Source organism: Botrytis cinerea, chromosome 4 (assembly GCF_000143535.2).
Source record: "Botrytis cinerea B05.10 chromosome 4, complete sequence".
In the NCBI taxonomy this organism is placed as follows: domain Eukaryota; kingdom Fungi; phylum Ascomycota; class Leotiomycetes; order Helotiales; family Sclerotiniaceae; genus Botrytis; species Botrytis cinerea.
Window position 1 is genome coordinate 514,351 of NC_037313.1, and position 19,543 is coordinate 533,893.

The 19,543-nt window shown below is 43.1% G+C and overlaps 7 protein-coding genes across 7 annotated transcripts; 5 read left to right on the top strand and 2 right to left on the bottom strand.

Annotated features, from left to right (window-relative positions):
• Positions 1 to 93: 93 nt before the first annotated feature.
• BCIN_04g01330 (hypothetical protein) lies at positions 94 to 2,455 on the top strand. The gene is made up of 5 exons (XM_001550854.2): positions 94 to 406; positions 469 to 930; positions 982 to 1,661; positions 1,713 to 1,802; positions 1,853 to 2,455. Exons 1-5 carry the CDS (start codon positions 244 to 246, stop codon positions 1,946 to 1,948), a joined length of 1,491 nt encoding a protein of 496 aa, XP_001550904.1. The 5' UTR covers positions 94 to 243; the 3' UTR covers positions 1,949 to 2,455.
• A 209-nt stretch (positions 2,456 to 2,664) lies between these two features.
• BCIN_04g01340 (hypothetical protein) lies at positions 2,665 to 4,497 on the top strand. The gene is made up of 3 exons (XM_024692380.1): positions 2,665 to 3,471; positions 3,539 to 3,819; positions 3,887 to 4,497. The coding sequence occupies exons 1-3, from the start codon at positions 2,829 to 2,831 to the stop codon at positions 4,043 to 4,045; spliced, it is 1,083 nt and encodes a 360-aa protein (XP_024548155.1). The 5' UTR covers positions 2,665 to 2,828; the 3' UTR covers positions 4,046 to 4,497.
• Positions 4,498 to 4,714: 217 nt separating this feature from the next.
• BCIN_04g01350 (hypothetical protein) lies at positions 4,715 to 6,570 on the top strand. The gene is made up of 4 exons (XM_024692381.1): positions 4,715 to 5,355; positions 5,410 to 5,560; positions 5,625 to 5,905; positions 5,992 to 6,570. The coding sequence occupies exons 1-4, from the start codon at positions 4,855 to 4,857 to the stop codon at positions 6,124 to 6,126; spliced, it is 1,068 nt and encodes a 355-aa protein (XP_024548156.1). The 5' UTR covers positions 4,715 to 4,854; the 3' UTR covers positions 6,127 to 6,570.
• A 206-nt stretch (positions 6,571 to 6,776) lies between these two features.
• BCIN_04g01360 (hypothetical protein) lies at positions 6,777 to 8,986 on the bottom strand. Its single transcript, XM_001550851.2, has 6 exons — positions 8,755 to 8,986; positions 8,681 to 8,701; positions 8,528 to 8,585; positions 7,452 to 8,480; positions 7,132 to 7,385; positions 6,777 to 7,078 (listed from the first exon to the last, which is right to left on the bottom strand). Exons 1-6 carry the CDS (start codon positions 8,866 to 8,868, stop codon positions 7,040 to 7,042), a joined length of 1,515 nt encoding a protein of 504 aa, XP_001550901.1. The 5' UTR covers positions 8,869 to 8,986; the 3' UTR covers positions 6,777 to 7,039.
• Positions 8,987 to 9,461: 475 nt separating this feature from the next.
• On the top strand, positions 9,462 to 10,862 carry BCIN_04g01370 (hypothetical protein). The gene is made up of 3 exons (XM_001550850.2): positions 9,462 to 9,756; positions 9,808 to 9,893; positions 9,946 to 10,862. The coding sequence occupies exons 1-3, from the start codon at positions 9,568 to 9,570 to the stop codon at positions 10,754 to 10,756; spliced, it is 1,086 nt and encodes a 361-aa protein (XP_001550900.1). The 5' UTR covers positions 9,462 to 9,567; the 3' UTR covers positions 10,757 to 10,862.
• Positions 10,863 to 10,892: 30 nt separating this feature from the next.
• On the bottom strand, positions 10,893 to 12,181 carry BCIN_04g01380 (hypothetical protein). Its single transcript, XM_024692382.1, has 2 exons — positions 12,044 to 12,181; positions 10,893 to 11,977 (listed from the first exon to the last, which is right to left on the bottom strand). The coding sequence occupies exons 1-2, from the start codon at positions 12,123 to 12,125 to the stop codon at positions 11,106 to 11,108; spliced, it is 954 nt and encodes a 317-aa protein (XP_024548157.1). The 5' UTR covers positions 12,126 to 12,181; the 3' UTR covers positions 10,893 to 11,105.
• A 3,027-nt stretch (positions 12,182 to 15,208) lies between these two features.
• On the top strand, positions 15,209 to 19,523 carry Bcnrps5. The gene is made up of 2 exons (XM_001550848.2): positions 15,209 to 16,018; positions 16,070 to 19,523. Exons 1-2 carry the CDS (start codon positions 15,488 to 15,490, stop codon positions 19,481 to 19,483), a joined length of 3,945 nt encoding a protein of 1,314 aa, XP_001550898.2. The 5' UTR covers positions 15,209 to 15,487; the 3' UTR covers positions 19,484 to 19,523.
• Positions 19,524 to 19,543: the final 20 nt, after the last annotated feature.

Sequence of the window (19,543 nt, forward strand, 5' to 3'; positions counted from 1 at the left end):
TAAGAACCATTCCCAAACCTTTCTAAGCTTCCCGAGCTCGCAAAGGTTCCGTGCCTCTCCTTTACTTCTTATCCACGGCGTCCGTCCCTTATCGGAAAGAAGCTCCTCGTCACCTGACTTTGGTGGCAGCTACTTGGTACAGCCTTATGCGCCAGGCTGTGGTTGTTTCGCAAACAACTGCAACTCAACATTTAACGGTCTCTCTGTTTGATTGCTTTTCTTTTGCATGGTTCATATGTCATTATGTCTAATCCTTCCCATGCTACTCCTGCACGGAATGGGCTTTCTCTCTATGCCAACTTGTTAGATCCATCATCGAGTGACACGCCCGGTTCCATTACAAAAGGACCTGTTGTTTTCAATCCAGTGGAAGACGAAGCTTCTAAGAAACCTCAAATTGATGCTGGTATGTTGTGAATGATCCAGGTGCAATCTGTGTTTCTGTATAGCTCACTCAGTATTGAATAGCGGCCCTTAGATTTCAACCCACGAGAAGACCACAGCTTTCTCAAAAGCCAAAAGCGAAACCATCATTCCCAAAAGCTGCCATTGCCAGTCTAAATGCTACCGAACCGAGCAACGTAACCGTTGCGAAATCTACCCTATCGAATACTGCCAAACCAGCTTCTAAGAGCACCCTGGCCGACTGGGCCGCTGACGACGATGACGTGAATGGGTTCTATGTTGGAGAAAAAAGACAAAGAGGTGGTAGGAAACGAAGAAAGAAGAATAGGGAAGAGCAAGCCGTGGCGCAAGACTGGGACGATATTTACGACCCTTCACGGCCAAATAACTATGAAGAGTATAAACATAGTGATGAGAAGGTTCGAGAGGTACGAGAATGGAAGGATAGGCTTTATGCTCACAGAATGGCGCGGAAGACATCAAGTGATAGTGATGACGAGGAATCATATCGTCCAAAGATTGGTAGTAAGCGACCTCTTTTTATACTTTTTTTTCTCATGGGACTAATGATTTCAGACCAATTTGCTCCGCCTCCGAATTATTCATTTGCTCCTCCCCCAATTGATTCTCCTCCCAAGAATCATTCCAAGTCCCCACAAAGTGACTCTTATAGTCCTACTCTTGCGGCAGAATCTAACCCACCTCCTCCACCACCCGAAGATCAGCCATTACCTCCACCAGTACCATCATTAGCAGGGGCTATTTCCAGAGCACCAGTGCGATATAATTTACCGCCGGCGCCAAGTGATCTTCCAGCTTCGGAAGCAGAACTAGATAAAGCTTTTGCCGACGAAGTAGACGGCGAAGACGAGGAAGAAGCTGACGAAAATGCACCAAAATCACTTCGTCCAGGCCAAAAAGGGTTTGCAGAGCGTCTAATGTCTAAATATGGCTGGAGCAAAGGTTCAGGACTGGGGGCCGATGGCTCTGGTATGATTACACCTCTTCAGGTCAAACTTGACAAACGTAAAAAGAAGTCCGATGCAGAAGGCGGTGGATTTCGCGATGCGGGGGGCAGAGGAAAGATCATTGGTGGTAAGAAGGTTGTTAAGGAGGACGAAGCAGGCAGATTCGGACCAATGTCAGAAGTCATCGTGCTGCGTGGAATGGTGGATAACATGGATTTAGATGAGGAGGTGGAAGGTTCAGGGGATGGGGGTCTGATGCAGGAAATTGGAGATGAGTGTGGTGAAAAGGTATGTTCGACTGTGTCAATGGCTGAAAAATAGCACACTGACAAGCTTTAGTATGGACGAGTTGAACGAGTCTATATCGACAGGCAAAGTGCCCCGGCAAAAGTCTTCGTCAAATTCACTAATCAGTTATCGGCTCTGAGGGTACGTAACTCAATTGGCTTCCCTTTATTGACTGTAGCTGACCTAGACAGGCTGTTAATGCTCTTGAGGGGCGAATATTTAACGGGAATACTATATCAGCTTTGTTTTATGATACGGAAACTTTTGAGAAGGGTATCTATGAGTAGATAATTAATTTTTGTCCATAAATCGATGGCGTTCGCAGTACTGTTTCGTCTTACTCGACATTTCTTTCTGATTGTCGCGCAAATGTATCCATGGGTAGTCCCGTTGCATAGCATCTCGGCCTCGATCTTATCATGTGTCCCTCATCTTGCATATTCATCAATCTGAACAACATGGTCGCCCGGATAAGTGTCCTTGGCGATCATCCTTCAGCTGGTAATGTCACGGATGATGTAACGTGGCTTCGGGATAACAAATTTTCATGAAAAGACCAATACCAACAATACATTCATCAATCTGCAGCTGGACCCCGACATGAGTATTACTACCCGATCGGGATTGTATTTTCCTAGACTTGTTTTTAAGTTTGTTATGTCATGGATGGATTCTTGATGCTGTTTTGGCATTTCGGTTAAGTTAGATAAAATGTAGTACCCCTTTCAATTTAGATTACCAAGACGTATGAGATCAAGAACATTAAGAATAGAAAATCAATAGTTTGTTGTACATGGAACAGATTAAAAAGGTGAATATGAAACTTTACTAGATTCTCAATTATTTCTCCATTTGATCGTATTCCCAGCACTTCAGCGCCTCGTAATTATGATTTCTATTATGTTCCACAGGTATAGCAATTCCATAGTTCATATCCCAGTATTTGTCACACTATATAGTCCATGCAGCTTCTCCCCAAAAAGGTTAGTAGGGCAAAGGGGCAGACTCAAAAGCTGTACCCTTTTGATATATATCTATCTCTACTATTTTGGAGTTGTCACTTCTCCTTCACAAGTTCCATTGAAGAGCATTCTCTTGTCCACCAAAGATTCGCTGCTATAAAGTCTCGAATGTTCATATTCAATTGGCACTATTCATTCATCTAAAATGTCGAATTTCACAGACTCTTCAACCTTCTCCTCGGCGCCATCTTGTGCGTTACACCCTCGTTCATCTATACTATCCGGGATTTCTGATCACACGCTGGGTGTAATTCTACCCACATTGATTTACATCATTGGGGGTTTATTCTTCCACATTGTCAATGAGCTTGAATTGTTTAGCAACTATCGCATCCATCCACCGAAGGAGGAACTACATCGAAACCGCGTGTCAAAGTTGGGCTGTCTGCTTGTTGTCATTCGTTACCATGTCATACAGATCGTGATAGGACTACTTCTCACCTACAACAATGGGCCTGAGCTTGTGGAAATTGGAGGTTGCGAAACATATCAGTGGGTGAGACGGATTAGAAAGTGTCTTACGGTCATTCCTTGGGCATTGACACCGCTCGGTTTAGATACTCAAGGACTTATGTCGAAATTTAGCAAAACACCTTTGCTGGCGCATTTCTCGGCAAACAGTCATGAGATATCACCCAGTCCGACCTTCACTGCTCTGGAGTGGAACTTGGCGCGTATTATAGTTTCTTTCGCCGTTCCAGCGATACAGTTCTTCGTTTACCTCGCAGTTGTCGATACATGGATATATTTTATGCATCGTCTCTGTCATATCAACAAGACTCTTTATCGTATGTACAGGCCTCTATTTTGGTGAATGCTTTCCACTCGAATTTATCTAATTGAAAATTCTTCTAGGGATTGTTCACGCTCAGCATCATGAAATTTACGTTCCTTATGCTTATGGAGCCGTATACGCCCATTGGCTCGAAACTCTCTTCTTGGATATCTCGAGCTTTGCCTTAGCAAGTGCCATTTCAGGAATTTCAGTTCGTCAAGGAATGATTGTAACATCGCTGGCGACGTTGAAGACTCTTAGTGATCATTGCAATTTTGTATTTCCTTGGGACCCTTTTGGGTATGTCAATGGAAACAATGCAGCATTCCACGATTTGCATCATCAAAGTTGGGGTCTCAAGGTCAGTGAAATCTCGAGACTTAAGACAATATTATTTCTTCTATAGATGCTAACACCAGTCTACCTAGTTTAACTATTCTACATATACCGTGTTTTGGGATAAATTCTGTGGGACTGAATGGACTGATACTCCAGGTGCAGACATACGCTACGCTCGCACTCGTGAGTTAATCAGAGCTCGCAGGGAGACAGACGAGGTTACTATTGTGCACCCGAAAACGGCGTAGAGGAGATTTAGAATATCTACCCACGGAGATAAAGTATCTTGTGCCTCGGAGTCGGAAATATGTATGGAGGGGTTACCTATTCTTTGTAGCCAATGTGTCCAAGATTTCAGACTGCAATTTTATTTGAGTTCGTCGGATTTTGAATCTTGGGAGAAAGTTTCAGTCATTTTGATACGTTTTTTTATATCCCAGATAGATAATAGTCAAAAGTGTTTCAATTTGAAATGAAATACAGTTGCCAGGATAATTTCAATATCCAATAGTTCCTGATTGTTGGGCTGCAGTCCGGACTACCAAGCACAGTGCACACATTGCTCGTGATCCCTATCGGTCTGCATCTCAATCTTCTACTACACTTTCTCAATTGAGCGCGGAAGAGATTTCAGTCTTGTTCCGGCATAGCGCTGGGGTTGTCACACCTAATTAATTCTACCAATTGTGCCGCGTTTCCATCTCCATGTCGTTCACGACCCTTGATATTCGTAAACAATATTCTTGAGTGTAATGAGCAATGCAGCCACAAACAAGTCGATCCAGCTGAATTGTACAAGTGAATACAGTGAGCGCCACCATGAGGTTTATCCTTTTGCCGTAATCTGGGCATGCATGACTACAAACCTGGACAAATTTGATAAATGCACTTATCAAAGTTGTGCTGTGAATGAAGCTGAGCAAACTACATGGATATGGCTTGCTGAGACTCTTTACTATAAGATAGCATTTCAGTTTACACTTCTTGGAGTCTCAACTAAAACCCTTCAGCGTTGAAGCTTCTCTCTCAGATTTCGTTTGTATAGCTATCACTCAGAATGAATACTCCAATGGCCAATGCCTCTTCCATCACCCCCGGCTACATACTGCCTCCTCCCCACCTCTATCCTCGCCCGCCTATGTCCTCCCATATCTCAGACTTCCACCTCACACTCCTACTTCCTGTTTTAACATACTGGCTCACTGCTCTTTTCTGGTCCATCATCTCATATTGTGATATTTGGTCTAGCTACCGCATTCACACACCCGCTGAACTCGAAAGTCGCAACCGTGTCACTGTCCCCCAAGTACTGCGCTCTATCCTCGGACAACAGCTATTCCAGACAGCATGGGGGTTGTTCCTGGGCTATTATGTTCTTGGAACTCAGGAGATGATAGGGTCAGAGGATTATGATATCGCCATGTGGGCGGAGAGGGTTGTGGAAGGATATTCCTGGATACAGTGGAGCTTGAGAATGAGCATGATGGGTTTGGGATTGGATCTCGCCAACTCAAAAGGGTCGTTGCATCTTCCGATTCGTGTTAACGTCACCACGTCTGTAAGTTATTTCATCCGGCTTTAACATCTTCCACAAAGACTGATGTGTGCAAAGGATGGAAGAATCATTGTATGGGAAATGATACTTGCGCAAGTAATATATAGGATTCTTGCACCCGCAGTTCGATTCGCGATTTGCATCTTCATTAGCGACTCATGGCAATATTTTGGACATCGCGCCTTCCATGAAAATAGATGGCTATACCGTATGTATCATAATTCCATCTCTCAGCAACCTTTCCCAATTGCTAATCCATTTCGGATTACCAGGAAATATTCACTCCTTACACCACCGTGTCAACGCGCCTTATGCATTTGCCGCATTTTACAATACTCTCACCGAATCATTTATCATGGATACCTGCGGAATCAGCATCGCGTTTTACTTTTCCGGACTTCATATGCGTGAGGCTCTAGTCTTCTCCGTCATCAGCGTATTGAAAGGCGTTGATGATCACTGCGGATACAGACTCCCTTGGGATCCCATCCAATGGTTGGGCGAACAAGATACTTCGTTTCATGACATCCATCACCAGACTTGGGGTGCTACCGTAAGTGGATGATTTTCCTTCCTATAACCCCTTTGAAGGCGAATTGAGCTTGGGAACTTCAAACTGACTGTTAATTTGATGAATAGACAAATTATTCGCAGGTTTACACAACATTCTGGGATCATGTTTTGGGAACGATATCTAAAAAGACACCGGAGGAGATAGATGAGCTTTACAAGAAGGGAAAAGAGAATGCGGAAAAGGCTAAGAAAGTCAATTGAGATCTACGAATAGAGTAGAATGATGTGGAACGGGTTCAGAAGCCGATGATGGTGAAATGGAGCTTGAAGTTTGAGAAAGAAAAAGTGGATGGTGTGCAGACGAAGTCGTTGAACGTATGAGTGGATAATTTTCCTTGCGTCTAATTCCTGGTGATGTTTTATATTTCAAGATTTTCTGTACCAAATATGGGTTCTGAAATACTTCTCTATTGTATTTTTCAGCTTAGTCCGTGGGATGCAGGATGAATTTTATTGATTACACTACTCAAATCTCGAATACCGTCCAAGAAATCGCCAGGATGTTAGATTTGGATCTTCAAATGCTTGTTCTTATCTTACGTGTTCTGTGTGTGTCACAATGATGTGCAGCTGAAGTTGGATTTCAAAAATGCCGATGTACTATAAAATCTCTCAATATCAATGCCAATAAATGACGTACTGTGAAGAAAAAATTGTTGAGAATGAGGAGGGATTTATGAGACATGGCGTAGCTACACTCTCAATTTTGCTCTAATGGATTTATATTAGATTAAGGATACAATTCACAAGTACGCATGTTTTACCTGTCTCACTGTGTGACTTACGGTATACTCGCACAAGTACCGACAGTGTGGATGTGCAGTACAGCATCATTTACACAACAGACGTATTGTTAATTAGATAGCGAAATTTAGATTTGATACTTTTGGTGTTTGTCGCACAGAACTAGATATTCAAAGAAAACTTAGATACATTTATGCAATGAAGAACGAAATCAAGCAACAAAGAGATGCATATTGTAGATGAATCGAATCGGAAAGAAAGAGTAGGAAATTTCCATTTAACAAGCAGATTGTTTGACACATCGATATTGCCAAATATTCACCAAAGAGAATAGTTTATATCCTCAGTCTATGCCACGTTTTTCAACTTTCTACTCTTCTCGAAATAGATAGCCTCCAGTGAAAACCAACTGTTGTAAAATTAGTGAATATTCCTGAAATAAACGACAAGAAATGTACTTACACATGGAATTGCCCCAGTTAGTGAGAAAATACCCATAGCTAAAGTCATGGCCTTCCAGCCAAATTGTGTGATCAATGCACCGGCAAACACTGGACCAAATATGGTAGCAGCAGCCATGGAACAATTGAAAAGAGCATAAGCTTGAGCATAAGCACCGCCAGGACCAAATTTGCCTGGATTTGCGACCTCGATTTCTCCAACTACTAGAGACAAATCGGCGGCAACAGGTGCTACGATGAGAATAAGAGTACACCCTAGAGATCGAAGTTTAGTAGGTGAACATAAGCTCCTGTGAGAAGATGAAAGGTAAAATTTCATACCGCAGATAAACAATAGAACGCACAGCAGCACCTTTTGCTCATCTGAATCGTTATCGACAAGTCGCAGAAGCATCAATGGCACTGCTGTGAGAGTACATCCAGCAACAGCAATCCAACGGGGACCTAGACGATCAGATAATGCACCGACGAGTGGGCCTCCAAGTCCAGGAATGGCTATGCAGAGAAATATGAGACCGGCGGCAAGAGAGCTCCAGTGAAAGGTTTCTTTGACGAACAATGCGAGAACGCTGTCAAAGGTAGCAAGAATAGAAACGTTGACAAATATACCATAAATGGCGGCAACAACTCGTGGTGAGCCGAGCAAGGTGATGACTGGCGGAAGACTCCAGCCCTTGGAGTCTTGTTTTCCGTTTTGTTTTCTGTTTGGAAGGAGAGCGCTAGATTCGTCATAGTTAGGTATCCCAAATCCAGGAGGGGTAGAATTAGCAGTATTGGTAGAATGTTCCCAACTATCAGTGCTTTCCGAAGTATTACTCCGAGCCTCATGTTCGATAACAGAGGTGTTAAAGGTTCCGTTGCCTTCAACTGTTGTCGCTTTAACACTCTTGCCAAGGTATTTTTGGGCTGTCCGTTTCTCGATCATAAACATACGTAGTATGATATCGATAACAATGAGTCCAGCAGCCATACCAAACACGGCCATATAGCCGGCCTTATCATAAACAATACCTCCAAGCAGAGGGCTGATTATGAGGCCAACACTGGAACATGACAAAGCTGTGCCCATCCACTGTCCAATGTTTTCACTTCCAACAGTGTCAACTAATAGAGCGAGTCCAACAGTGTATACGATCGCAGCCGAGAATCCTTGGAACATTCTACTAACGACAAGAAGCCATGCCTTCTTTGCAAACCCAAATAGTAGAGTTGCAGCCGCGAGGATGAATAAGCCTGCAAAGTAAGTGATAGATCTATCGGCAGTATGGTCCGCGAGCCATCCACAAATTGGAGATCCGACTACGATAGCAGCACCGAAGACTGCGAATATGAAAGAAGTCCACCATTGCACTATTTTCAATCAGCGAATGGCCAAGTCTTGAATTTTTCTCACATACCTTCCTCTTCCGGCACACCCGATCGTTCTTGTAGACTGAATGGAAGAACGGGGACTACCTATTCGGTGTCAGTACAATTTAGTATAGATTTGGCTACTCATCTTGTAGCATTATCGATATGAATGGTATGAAAGATAAAAACGGGGTGCTTACAACACCATAGAGGAAAGCATCCTAAGCCACGTTAGATACAAACAGAAGTAAAGCAGATCATTTGACAAGCTTACAGTAAAGATAGCACAGCAAACTGTGGTAAGAATAAACCAGTCAGAGGAACGATATTCAAGAAGCCATGGAACCTTCTGAGGCTTTGAACTTGCACTTTCGATATCGGCTGTCATCTTCGAAATTTTCCGATTGTTTGGTGATTTGATTCAGTATGAACAAAAACAGAGACAAGTCTTCAACTTCAAAAGTTGGCATCAAAATTTTCACACGTAGAAATAGACACGTATGCACTAAACTTACCTCATCTTCTCTATTCCCAAACAGATCATTTTTATTACCAGGCCAATCATCTTGATCTCAGGCGCACGCCGAGGCTTCTATCACTTAGCCCCTCCTCCATTGCACCTTTTCAGCTTGCCCACTACTTCGGGTTGATGATTTAACGAAGTATATTATGATGAGACACTTGTCATCAACAAGCGATATCTGGTACAACCTTCTGGTCCATTTGTGTGGTCGGCGATAAAATCTATGGCTTGATTTAATGAACGATCGACGGCCTCGCTGGGTTAAATGCAGGCGAGATTTTCTGGGGCTCGCGTACGATGCAGTTCACAACACAATATAAACACAGCAAGTACAACAGAAAGGGCCGATGTACTACCGTGCTAGCTTTGTGCAACCAGTCGAGTGGCGCACACGAGCCGCTTGGCACAGGTGACCAATGTGGGAACGCCGGCATATTTGATATCCCGTTTAGAGCATCGATACAGTATCGCCATTTTTTGCTAGCTATATACACAGTCGCAATTCCATGATTGTCGAGTATCGACCGCGAGCATTAACTAAACGAAAGTCTGCAAGTCATTAAGATGGGGGAACCAACGATCAACTCTGACATCACTTTCAAAGGATGGATGGGACTTGACAAGAACGCTTTAACCGATGGGTTGAAGCTAGCTCCTTTTGAGCCCAAGAAATGGGAAGAGACCGACATAGATGTCAAGATTACTCACTGCGGTCTCTGCGCAAGTGATTTGCATACTTTGCGAAGTGGATGGGTAAGAAACTCCAAACCTCATTTGATCTAGTCTCACATTTTTCTCGAGCAGTGGCCTACCAATTATCCTTGTTGTGCCGGCCATGAAATTGTTGGAGAAGTAATCCGTGTTGGGAAAGCAGTCGAGCGAAATATTGCGTTGGTATACCCTATAAGTCGATAGAAATTATTTCCGTCTGACAAAGAACAGTATTGGCGACAGAGTGGGAATTGGCCCCATCATTTACGTTTGCGCCCAGAAAGATTGCACGGAGTGTAGCTCGGGTATGCCAAACTATTGTCCACGGAAAGTTGCCGCATATGAAGGTTATCTCCCCGATGGTAGCAAGACTTTCGGTGGATTTGCAAATTACTGTAGAGTTCCAGGCATTGCGGCCATTCGTATTCCTCAAGCGCTAAGTAGCGCTGTGGCAGCTCCATTGCTCTGTGCCGGTAGTACCACGTTTGGTCCACTAGCAGAACGCCAAGGAAAAGGAAAGCGAGTAGGAATAATCGGTGTTGGAGGTTTGGGTCATTTTGCAGTCATGTTTGCAAGGGCATTGGAATTTGAGCATGTTGTTGCAATTTCACGACGGGAGAGCAAACGCGACGATGCCATCAAGCTGGGTGCACATAACTACATAGCTACCGAAGACGAGAAGGATTGGGCAGAGAAGTATGCAAAGTCACTTGATGTAATTGTTTGTACTGTGTCATCCGCTGAGATGCCATTGAACAAATATCTGGGGTTGCTCAGGACGGGAGGACACTTCTGCCAAGTTGGCTTGCCAGACGACTCCCTGCCAGCGTTTGACATATTTGGACTTGTCGAACGAAAGATTTCGATTCATTTCAATGATATACTCTCAATTAAGGGGACAGAAGACCTCTTAGAGTTTGTATTAAAGAAAAACCTTCAGCCCTTGGTTGAAACACGAAAGATGAGTGATATAAATAATGTTCTGAAGGAGATGGAAGCTGGGAAAGCGAGGTACCGATATGTATTGGTGAATAATGATTGAGCCAACTCCAGAGGCAGATCGGATCAGAGGGAAGAACTTTCAGGATGATTCAAAAATTCAGATCAATTGAGCATTTAGAAAAGTTACAATACGTGAAAAATGATCATTAGAAGGGTGATTTGACCGTTCAAGGGCATGAGGTTGTAGTACAGCTTCACCGCCTTGTTCTGCCACCCAGCCAAGGTAAATCACGTGCACATATAAATCTCGCAAACCACTCCTTTCAATTTTTTCGGATCGATTGATAACACAGCAGAACTTCTCCAAATCCACACTTCGGTCATACCATGGGAAAAGAAAAGAAAAGAAAATTAATAACCATCAATATGATAGCTGAAACAATCAAAGCCTAATTTCTTGCCTGAGCTCCCAATCCCTCAGCAGCTTCTTTACACTTAATCAGAGCACCGGCAACAACAGCTCTCACATTCCCCTGTTCAAGCGCTAGCACGCCCATAATCGTTGAGCCACCCGGAGTGGTAATATTCTCCTTTACAGAGGCCGGGTGTTCTCCCGCCAGCACCAATGCTGCACATCCTTTCATGGATTGTGCTGCCATGAGCGTAGCATCCTTTCTCGTCAGACCGAGTGTAACAGCGCCATCAATCAATGCGTCGAGGATAATCGCAAAGAATGCAGGAGTCGATGCACCCAATGCTGTGCAGGTGTCGAAATTAGTAGCAGAGATGTGTTTGATCTTGCCAATTGATTCAAATAGCCAATTGATTGCAAGTAGATGGCTAGCTGACGTTGCTTCCGGTGTTTCGATGACTGTGATGGACTCGCGGACAAAGGAAGCAGTATTTGGCATTGCCCGAGCAATTGTAGCAGGGTAATAACTCTTACCCCCTACAGATTGGAGTACGGATTCGATATCCGGAATTGTAACACCCGCAAGTAGACTAACGAGGACTTTATCTTGTAACTGGGATCGGATAATGGTGGTGGCCAGACAACTTCGCAAGTCTCCGGGTTGACAAGCTAATACGATCACGTCGGCTTCGTGAAGAGGAGCGCGCTGGTCGCCATGATAGATTGCTACCTCTGTGTCGTAAGCTGCAAGGGAGAGTTCCAATTGTGCAGCAGAAGCAGCAGTGCGGACACAAGCCATGAACTTGTTTGGTACATGGGGTTGGTTTGATACCGGACAAGCTGAGTTGGCTTTCTTGCTCTCTTCAATGTGCGTTAGTATCCCGCACAATAGAGCAGTTCCGAGGCTTCCTAAAAGAGGTTAACTTATGATACCAATCTCAACGCCCGTGGCTTTTTTTTAGAAGAGATCTGTACCACATCCTAGGATTGCTAGTGTTATCGATGCACCAGTCTCACTTGAAGGGGTCCCATTCGGATTTTTTTGTGATTCGGACATTTCTGGAGAATAATTTCAGAACTCAAAAACAGATCAAGGTGCTCCCGTGTAAATTCGGAAATCTCGCTCCTAAATACCTTTATTATGCTTCGTGTCCCATTGAATTTAACCTTGCAGCTCATGTATCAATCACTCAATTAGAACAAACCCTTGGACTCGGATAGAAAAATTAGCATTCTATTAGTTTTAAATTGCTAGTCACACAAGAAAAGTATGCGAAAATGATACCATAATTGCAGACAGTAATGGGATGTTCCTGCAAAACGCTCTATTCTACGTATTGCATTGGCTCTGATACTTAACGCTGTGCAATTTCTTCGTCGTTGTCAATTACACACTGGCTTTTATCCGCCAGAATTCGGGCTGGTATGTCGTACAAAGGTTAAAGGTGCAACCGAAAGCCGGATGTGGCATGTAGTACACAAGGTGGCTGGCGACCCATACCACAATATCTCCCCGCGCTGCCGGAAAGCCTCGATTTTAATTCCCTACAATTTCAAAGATTTTGCAGCGGAGCTTTTTGCTTGCTTTATGCACCTTGTTCGACTTGAACATGTCCCTGCAGTAATCTGTCATATGCGACAGCATTGAGGAAACAATAGTGGTATATACCTTGTGTGAATCAAACGCCTTCGAGTCTAGTACTTTTCCAATCCGAAGACAGGAATCTTTACGCGTTCCTAGCTTTACTCAAATCTCCTAATAAACCCAGTAATTTGAACAGATTGTTGTGTTGGTATCACCTCGGTGGTGATCATAACGTCTTCATAACAGGTACGTTTTTATAGATTGTATTGTGTCTATCTATTCTAGGTTCGGAGGTACGAGAGCTATATGCAGTACGCTCTTGCGCTAGCACACTAGTGCACTCACGTGTGCATATCAACTCGCGTCACAACATATATCGATTCTAAAAATAAAGCATCTCTCAAGCAATTACTTTCTCCTCATCATCGACCTAGCAATTGCACAAAAATGTACACATGGATTCATAAGCCCTCTCCTACCCCAGAACCAAACATTGCATGAGCCAACAAGCTACAGATTAGCGGACCGGTCTTTCTTTCCGAGTTCGATCTACAGTACGTCCACCTATCTATCGCAAGCTGAATCCGCATCAAGTCAGCGCTGTTGTGACGTAACTCTTTCATCCTACCCTAGTAAATAAATAACCCGGTACGTGGAACACGATATAATGCATCACGGAGAGCAGAAAAAATCGAGGGGATAGCGGGAAATAGACAGACAGACAGACAGACAGACGGGAGCTAGCTAGCCAGCCAAAATAACACATGCATACCCATATACATACATACACATACACATACATACGCACAAGCACAAGCAAAGAAACCACAACATCAACCACCCCCAGCTCCATCGATCTCGTCCTCATTTTCATTCCCATCACCAATCCCTCACCTGTCTCCGATCGTCAGATTCTCTCGCTACACACCGATCCTAGTATCTACTCAGATATCCAAATCCATATCCACATCCAACTGCAAATCCACATCTAACTACAACCCCAAAGTAAATATAACATAGCATAACCTTCCGTGAAACAAGAAGCATATCACCCCCTACCCAGAAGTACACCCACCCCCTAGTTTCCTTGCCGCTACAGATACGATCAAAAGGAGAATAAACACATTACCGATACATAGGTCCATTCACCAGCATACAAAAGAGAAAATATCTCCAACGCCATGCGTGATTTATAAACAGCTACCCCATCTAAATATTATTATCTTTACCGCGGGATATATCCACATCCAATTCCATATTAATTACCCACCGTACTCAACTACCTATATTGTGTGCAACACACACACACACACACACAAACGAGACATCCAAACACCACCCGAGAAACCTCCCCAATCCCCAATCCACAAGCCGATCGCCGCACCTTCACCACCATCTCAATTCCCTACCCACCTCCTAGCAACCCCAGCCACCCCATCCCAAAAGTTCGCCGCCGTGTACCAATACCCGATATTCCAATATGTAATCAGATGAAGCAACAACCAACTACCCATTCCGAAATATTCAATATCCGAAAGAAAAGCCATCACGCAGAGATCCAAAGATCCAGAGAGACTCGAGAAATGCCTAGCATGTCGTATCCCGATGTGAAAATCTAAATTCAGATACAGATACAGATACACATGCACATACAAAGAAATATAAATATCCAAACACGAATATAACTTGAAACCCAGCACGTAACAATGCATGAGACTACCGAGTAATAAAAGACGCCGTTGTTCAGATGAATCGGAAGGAGGGAAGGAAGGAAGGAAGGAATTTAGTGACCAGTGTGATGATCTGGGTATTATTTTAATTCGAGACTCTGCATGATAATGTGTATGTGTATGTATGTATGTATCAGCTATATCTCAACAAGCCACGCATCCATCCATCCATCCATCCATCCATCCATCCATCCATCTACGATTCCCGCAGTGATCGCAATGGGCGACTTGAGTGATACGACTGACTACAGATACCCATGAATACACCTGAGGTGGCTTAGGAAATGGAAAAAGCTATACCCACCAATCAATAGTTGGCCATAAATATTGAAATCTCATTTTCGTAAATTGAATAATTAAAATATATGTAATACAATACAAGTATTACAGTACTAGGCCACTTATATTAGCCACTTTTTTAAAATCACACCCAAAATAGTCATTTTGCTATATTTTCAATTGAAGTAATTAAAAAGCATTTCTAAAAAGTTTTATAGAGTTGTAATAAATTGAAAGTGTTTTTTGTTGAATTTTAGTGTATTTTCGATAATAGACTAATAGAAGTGCGCGGTGACTATACTTAATAAACCCTATTAATATAAGATTCAATCCTATTATAATAAAAATCGCTATCAATTTCAGTCTTATAAAAAAGAAATATATATATTAAAAACTAAAAACTTTATAATTTGTTTGATTTTTGTAGTCATAAAAAACACACAAATACTACTCAGTCATCTTTTTTTAAGTTTTACATTTAAATTTTATATTCACAAATATCTATAAACATAAACAAAGATTTTGAGCTATTTATAATAGCTGGAGACTAAAGCCTTTAATTGATTACCTATTAATAACAGCTTAAATATAGGTATTGAAAAATTGATACGAAAATCCACCCATTGCGACCACTGGATTCCCGTTAAGGATGAACACACATCTACACATTTACACATCTCAATTCTAGTATATATATGTAGAATCCCCCAACACCTCCGCTACGAACAAGAAGAATATCGTGCTACTGCTCTCAAAACTTTGATTTTCTCATCATAGTCATAGTCGTCCCAAATCCACACGTGAGATACTAAAGTCTCGCCGAAAATGTCCGATTCATCGAGTTGGCAACCGCAAGCTTGTTTCTTTCCCATCCTCGATTTGACGCTCGACCCATCGGCAGAGAGATACTGGCAAGCGGTAGAGGTTTCTGTTCCAAATATCGCTCACTTGGATCAATTTTGTAAAATATATGAAGTGGCTCCATTGACTTTTTTCAAACTTGCGTGGGCGCTTGTGCTTCAATGCTACACGGGGAGTAGCTCTGCAGCTTTTGGACACTTGTCACCGCCGATATCAGATTCAAGTACGAATGTGGAGTCAGCCCATGGAATTGGCAACATCAGCGATTTTCATATCGAGCTTGAGGGGGCTGGTTCTATTATTGAGGTTCTACGAGCAATACAGACAGTTCACTCTGAGAATGGGGATCCTCAATTTTCACCTCTTTCTGGTGTTAACAAAAGTGCAAGTACGGGTTTGTACAATACTGCTTTGCAGCTCGAAGAATCAAAAATTTCGGCAAACTTCAATTCCATTCCAAAGGATAGCAACGACGGGATATCGCCAGACAGCCATGTAAGTGCAAAAAGAAATGCGACTAAATTTCATGGCTAACTCGAGATGTAGATTGAGATACTACTCGATGTAAAGCTTGATAGTGGTACTGCCACTGGGCATGTGTATCTACAGCACCTCCCAGCAAAATTGTCCACCATTGCAGCAACAAACGTAGCCCACACCTGTGCGAAAGCGATTCAATGTATGCTGGGCGACCCATTCCAACCACTAGAGAGCATCGATCTTCTTACAAAACGAGATTTGGAACAACTGCGAGGATGGGAGGCTCAATTTCCCGAAAAAGTAGATGCATGCGTGCATGATCTTGTGCTGCGGCACGTAATATCAACACCAAATGCTCCTGCAATATGTTCTTGGGACGGGCAGTTGACCTACGACGAGTTGGAGAAAGCAACGTCTATCTTAGCGTGTCATTTGATTGATCATGGTGTTGGGCCAGAAGTTCTGGTGCCAATTTGCTTTGAAAAGTCTGTTTATGCGATATTGACCATGCTTGCAATTCTGAGGGTTGGTGGGGCATTCGTTCCATTAGATCCATCGCAACCTAGAGAGCGACATGAAGCCATCATGAAGAAAGCAAACGCAAAGATGGTCATTTCATCGCCGCAAACCGCCCATAAATTTAACGAAATTGCAATACAAAACATGAGCGTCTCAGAAGGTCTACTGGCAACACTACATGTATCTCTCAAGGACCGCTTGCCAATAAAAGTCAAAACATACAGCACAGCTTTTGTCCTGTTTACTTCCGGAAGCACGGGCGAGCCCAAAGGAATTGTTCAAGAACATGGCTCCGTCTGCACAGCTTCGTTTTTCCACGGTAAAGCCTTTGGGTGGAACTCTAAGTCTCGCGTATTCCAATATGCTGCATATACCTTCGACGTAAGTATGATGGATATCTTCACTACACTTATGTTTGGAGGATGTGTATGCAGTCCCTCTGAAGATGACCGCCAAAACAATATCGTCGGCATCATGAATTCTATGCAGGTGAATTGGGTACTCTTTACCCCATCTTTAGCTAATTTGATCTCTCCTGAAGATGTTCCATGTCTTGAAATTATGGCACTTGGTGGCGAGGCAGTAACACAGGAGAACATAAGCAGATGGTCTAATGATGTCGCTCTGTATAATTGTTATGGGTGTGCAGAAGCTTCTCCCACAGCATTCATTCAACTGCGTTCAAACAATAGAGGCTCGAATCTTGGAAAACCGTTTGGGCAGGCACTTTATTGGCTGGTAGATCCAAAGAACCACAACCGCATAGTTCCAATTGGTGCGGTAGGAGAATTGCTTGTTGAAGGACCCACTCTGGCTCGCGGTTATATCGGTGATATGGACAAAACAAAAGCCGCATTTATCAAAGGTCCAAAGTGGCCATCAGAGCTTCTAGGGACGAGAGCCCGCCGTTTCTACAAGACGGGCGATCTTGTACGGTACACTTCCGACGGATCTCTAGATTGGGTTGGGAGAAAAGACTTTCAAGTGAAAGTTCGAGGACAACGAGTTGAACTCTCAGAGGTTGAATACAACATCTCAGCATATCCTAAGGTTGCCCTAGCAATGGCTACAAGTCCCAAAATTGGAGCTTTCGCAAAATCTCTTGTAGCAATAATCCAAATCGATACGAGTTTGGAGCCAACTTCGGCTACAAATGTCCTCTCCTCGGTTAGTAATCTCCGATTGTCCGCGGCGGGTTTCAGCATTGCCGACCTTGATCAATTCTTGAGGAAAAAACTACCGAACTATATGGTGCCAAATCATTGGTTTGCTGTAGAAAAAGTACCACTTTCTATTTCAGGAAAGATTGATCGAAAGTCAGTAGAACATTGGCTTTCACAACTGGAACGTGATTCTGCAAACTCAATAATTACCAATGGGATTTACAACGGACATACCAATGGGACCACTAATGGGGAAATTGATGGCACTAATAACGGTGCCGTCAATGGTTATAACAACGGCCAGAACGGCACTTCCTTATCCAAAGAAAGTATAGTTGGTTTCAAGATATCCAGAAAACTCGTCTCTCTAGTTTACCACAACGACAACCAGGCCAAATCTAAGCTGATTGACCAGGACATGACTTTGGCAACAATTGGTCTTGATTCCATTCAAGTCATTAGTTTATTGATGTTCATCAAGCAAGAATTCGCAGTCAAGCTTCACATCAGCGTGTTGCTGCATCCGAAGGCAACAATTCGCAGTGTTACGCAGCACATTGAGAATCTCAGAACCGTGGGTGTTAGTCAAAGTATCGAAAAGTCTGTTGACTTGAGAACAGAATTTCAGATGTATAAACAACAGATGGATACAAATCAATGGGGAAGAGATCCGTCTGTACAAAACGTTTTCTTGACAGGGGGAACAGGATTCCTAGGATCTGAAATGCTGCACCAGCTCTGCACTCGCAAGGATATTAAGAAAATAATGGTACATGTCCGAGCGAAAAATTTAAAGGATGGCCTGCAACGGATTAGAAAGGCTGCAATGCAAGCAGAATGGTGGTCAGATTCGTACCTCGAAAAAATAGAAGTATGGCCTGGGGATCTTGGAAAACGCCGCCTGGGTTTGAACTCGGACCAATGGGATTGCCTAACCGGAAAGTCAGTTATTTCTCGACAAGTACATGCCATTATCCACTGTGGTGCTAAAGTGCACTGGAACTGCGACTTTTTGTCTTTGAAGGCGGCAAATGTTGACTCAACTTGGATCCTCTTGAATATTATGAACGAAACATCATCCATCTTGAAGTTTGTATTTATATCCGGTGGATACAATGGTCCATCGTTGGCAGAAAAGTATCTTTACATGGACGACGACCACATTAATAACATCCTCCCTACTGAATACGCGAAAACGAAATTCATCTCACAACGCCTCGTGCAAGAGTACTCCCAGACCAGTATTCAAAATAGGAGTCGGGTCTTTGTTGTAAAGCCTAGTTACACTATTGGCACTCCCAATCTGGGTATCGCCAATACCAGTGACTTTATCTGGAGACTTGTGGCAAGTTGCATAGAAATCGAGAGTTTCAATGAAGCAGACGCCGATTCCTGGCTTTTCATTTCTGATGTCGGCAGCGTAGCCAAAAATGTATTGGATTGCTGTGATACAAAACAGAACGCTTCTTCCGATCCGTATATTGGAATGAGTGAGGGTCTACCAGTGCGTGAATTTTGGTCTATCCTGGAAAGAAATTTTGGCTACAAAATCAAACCATTGAGACAGACTAAATGGCTGGATGCTATCTATGCCGATATTGACTCTAAGAATGAGAGCCATCCTCTTTGGCCTTTAATCCATAATTTGGAGAAGGAACAAGGCAAATTAGGCATGCCTATAGATGAGATATCGCAGGATGTAAACCTTTCTACTCCCTCTAGGATAGAAGCTGCCATTAGCAAGAATGTTGAGTATTTGCGCGAGGTTGGCTTTCTACCAAAATCACATAAGTATTGATCTTTTCTACAGAATAGAGTTTAATAGACATAACATATCATATTGAAGCTCAATCCGTTC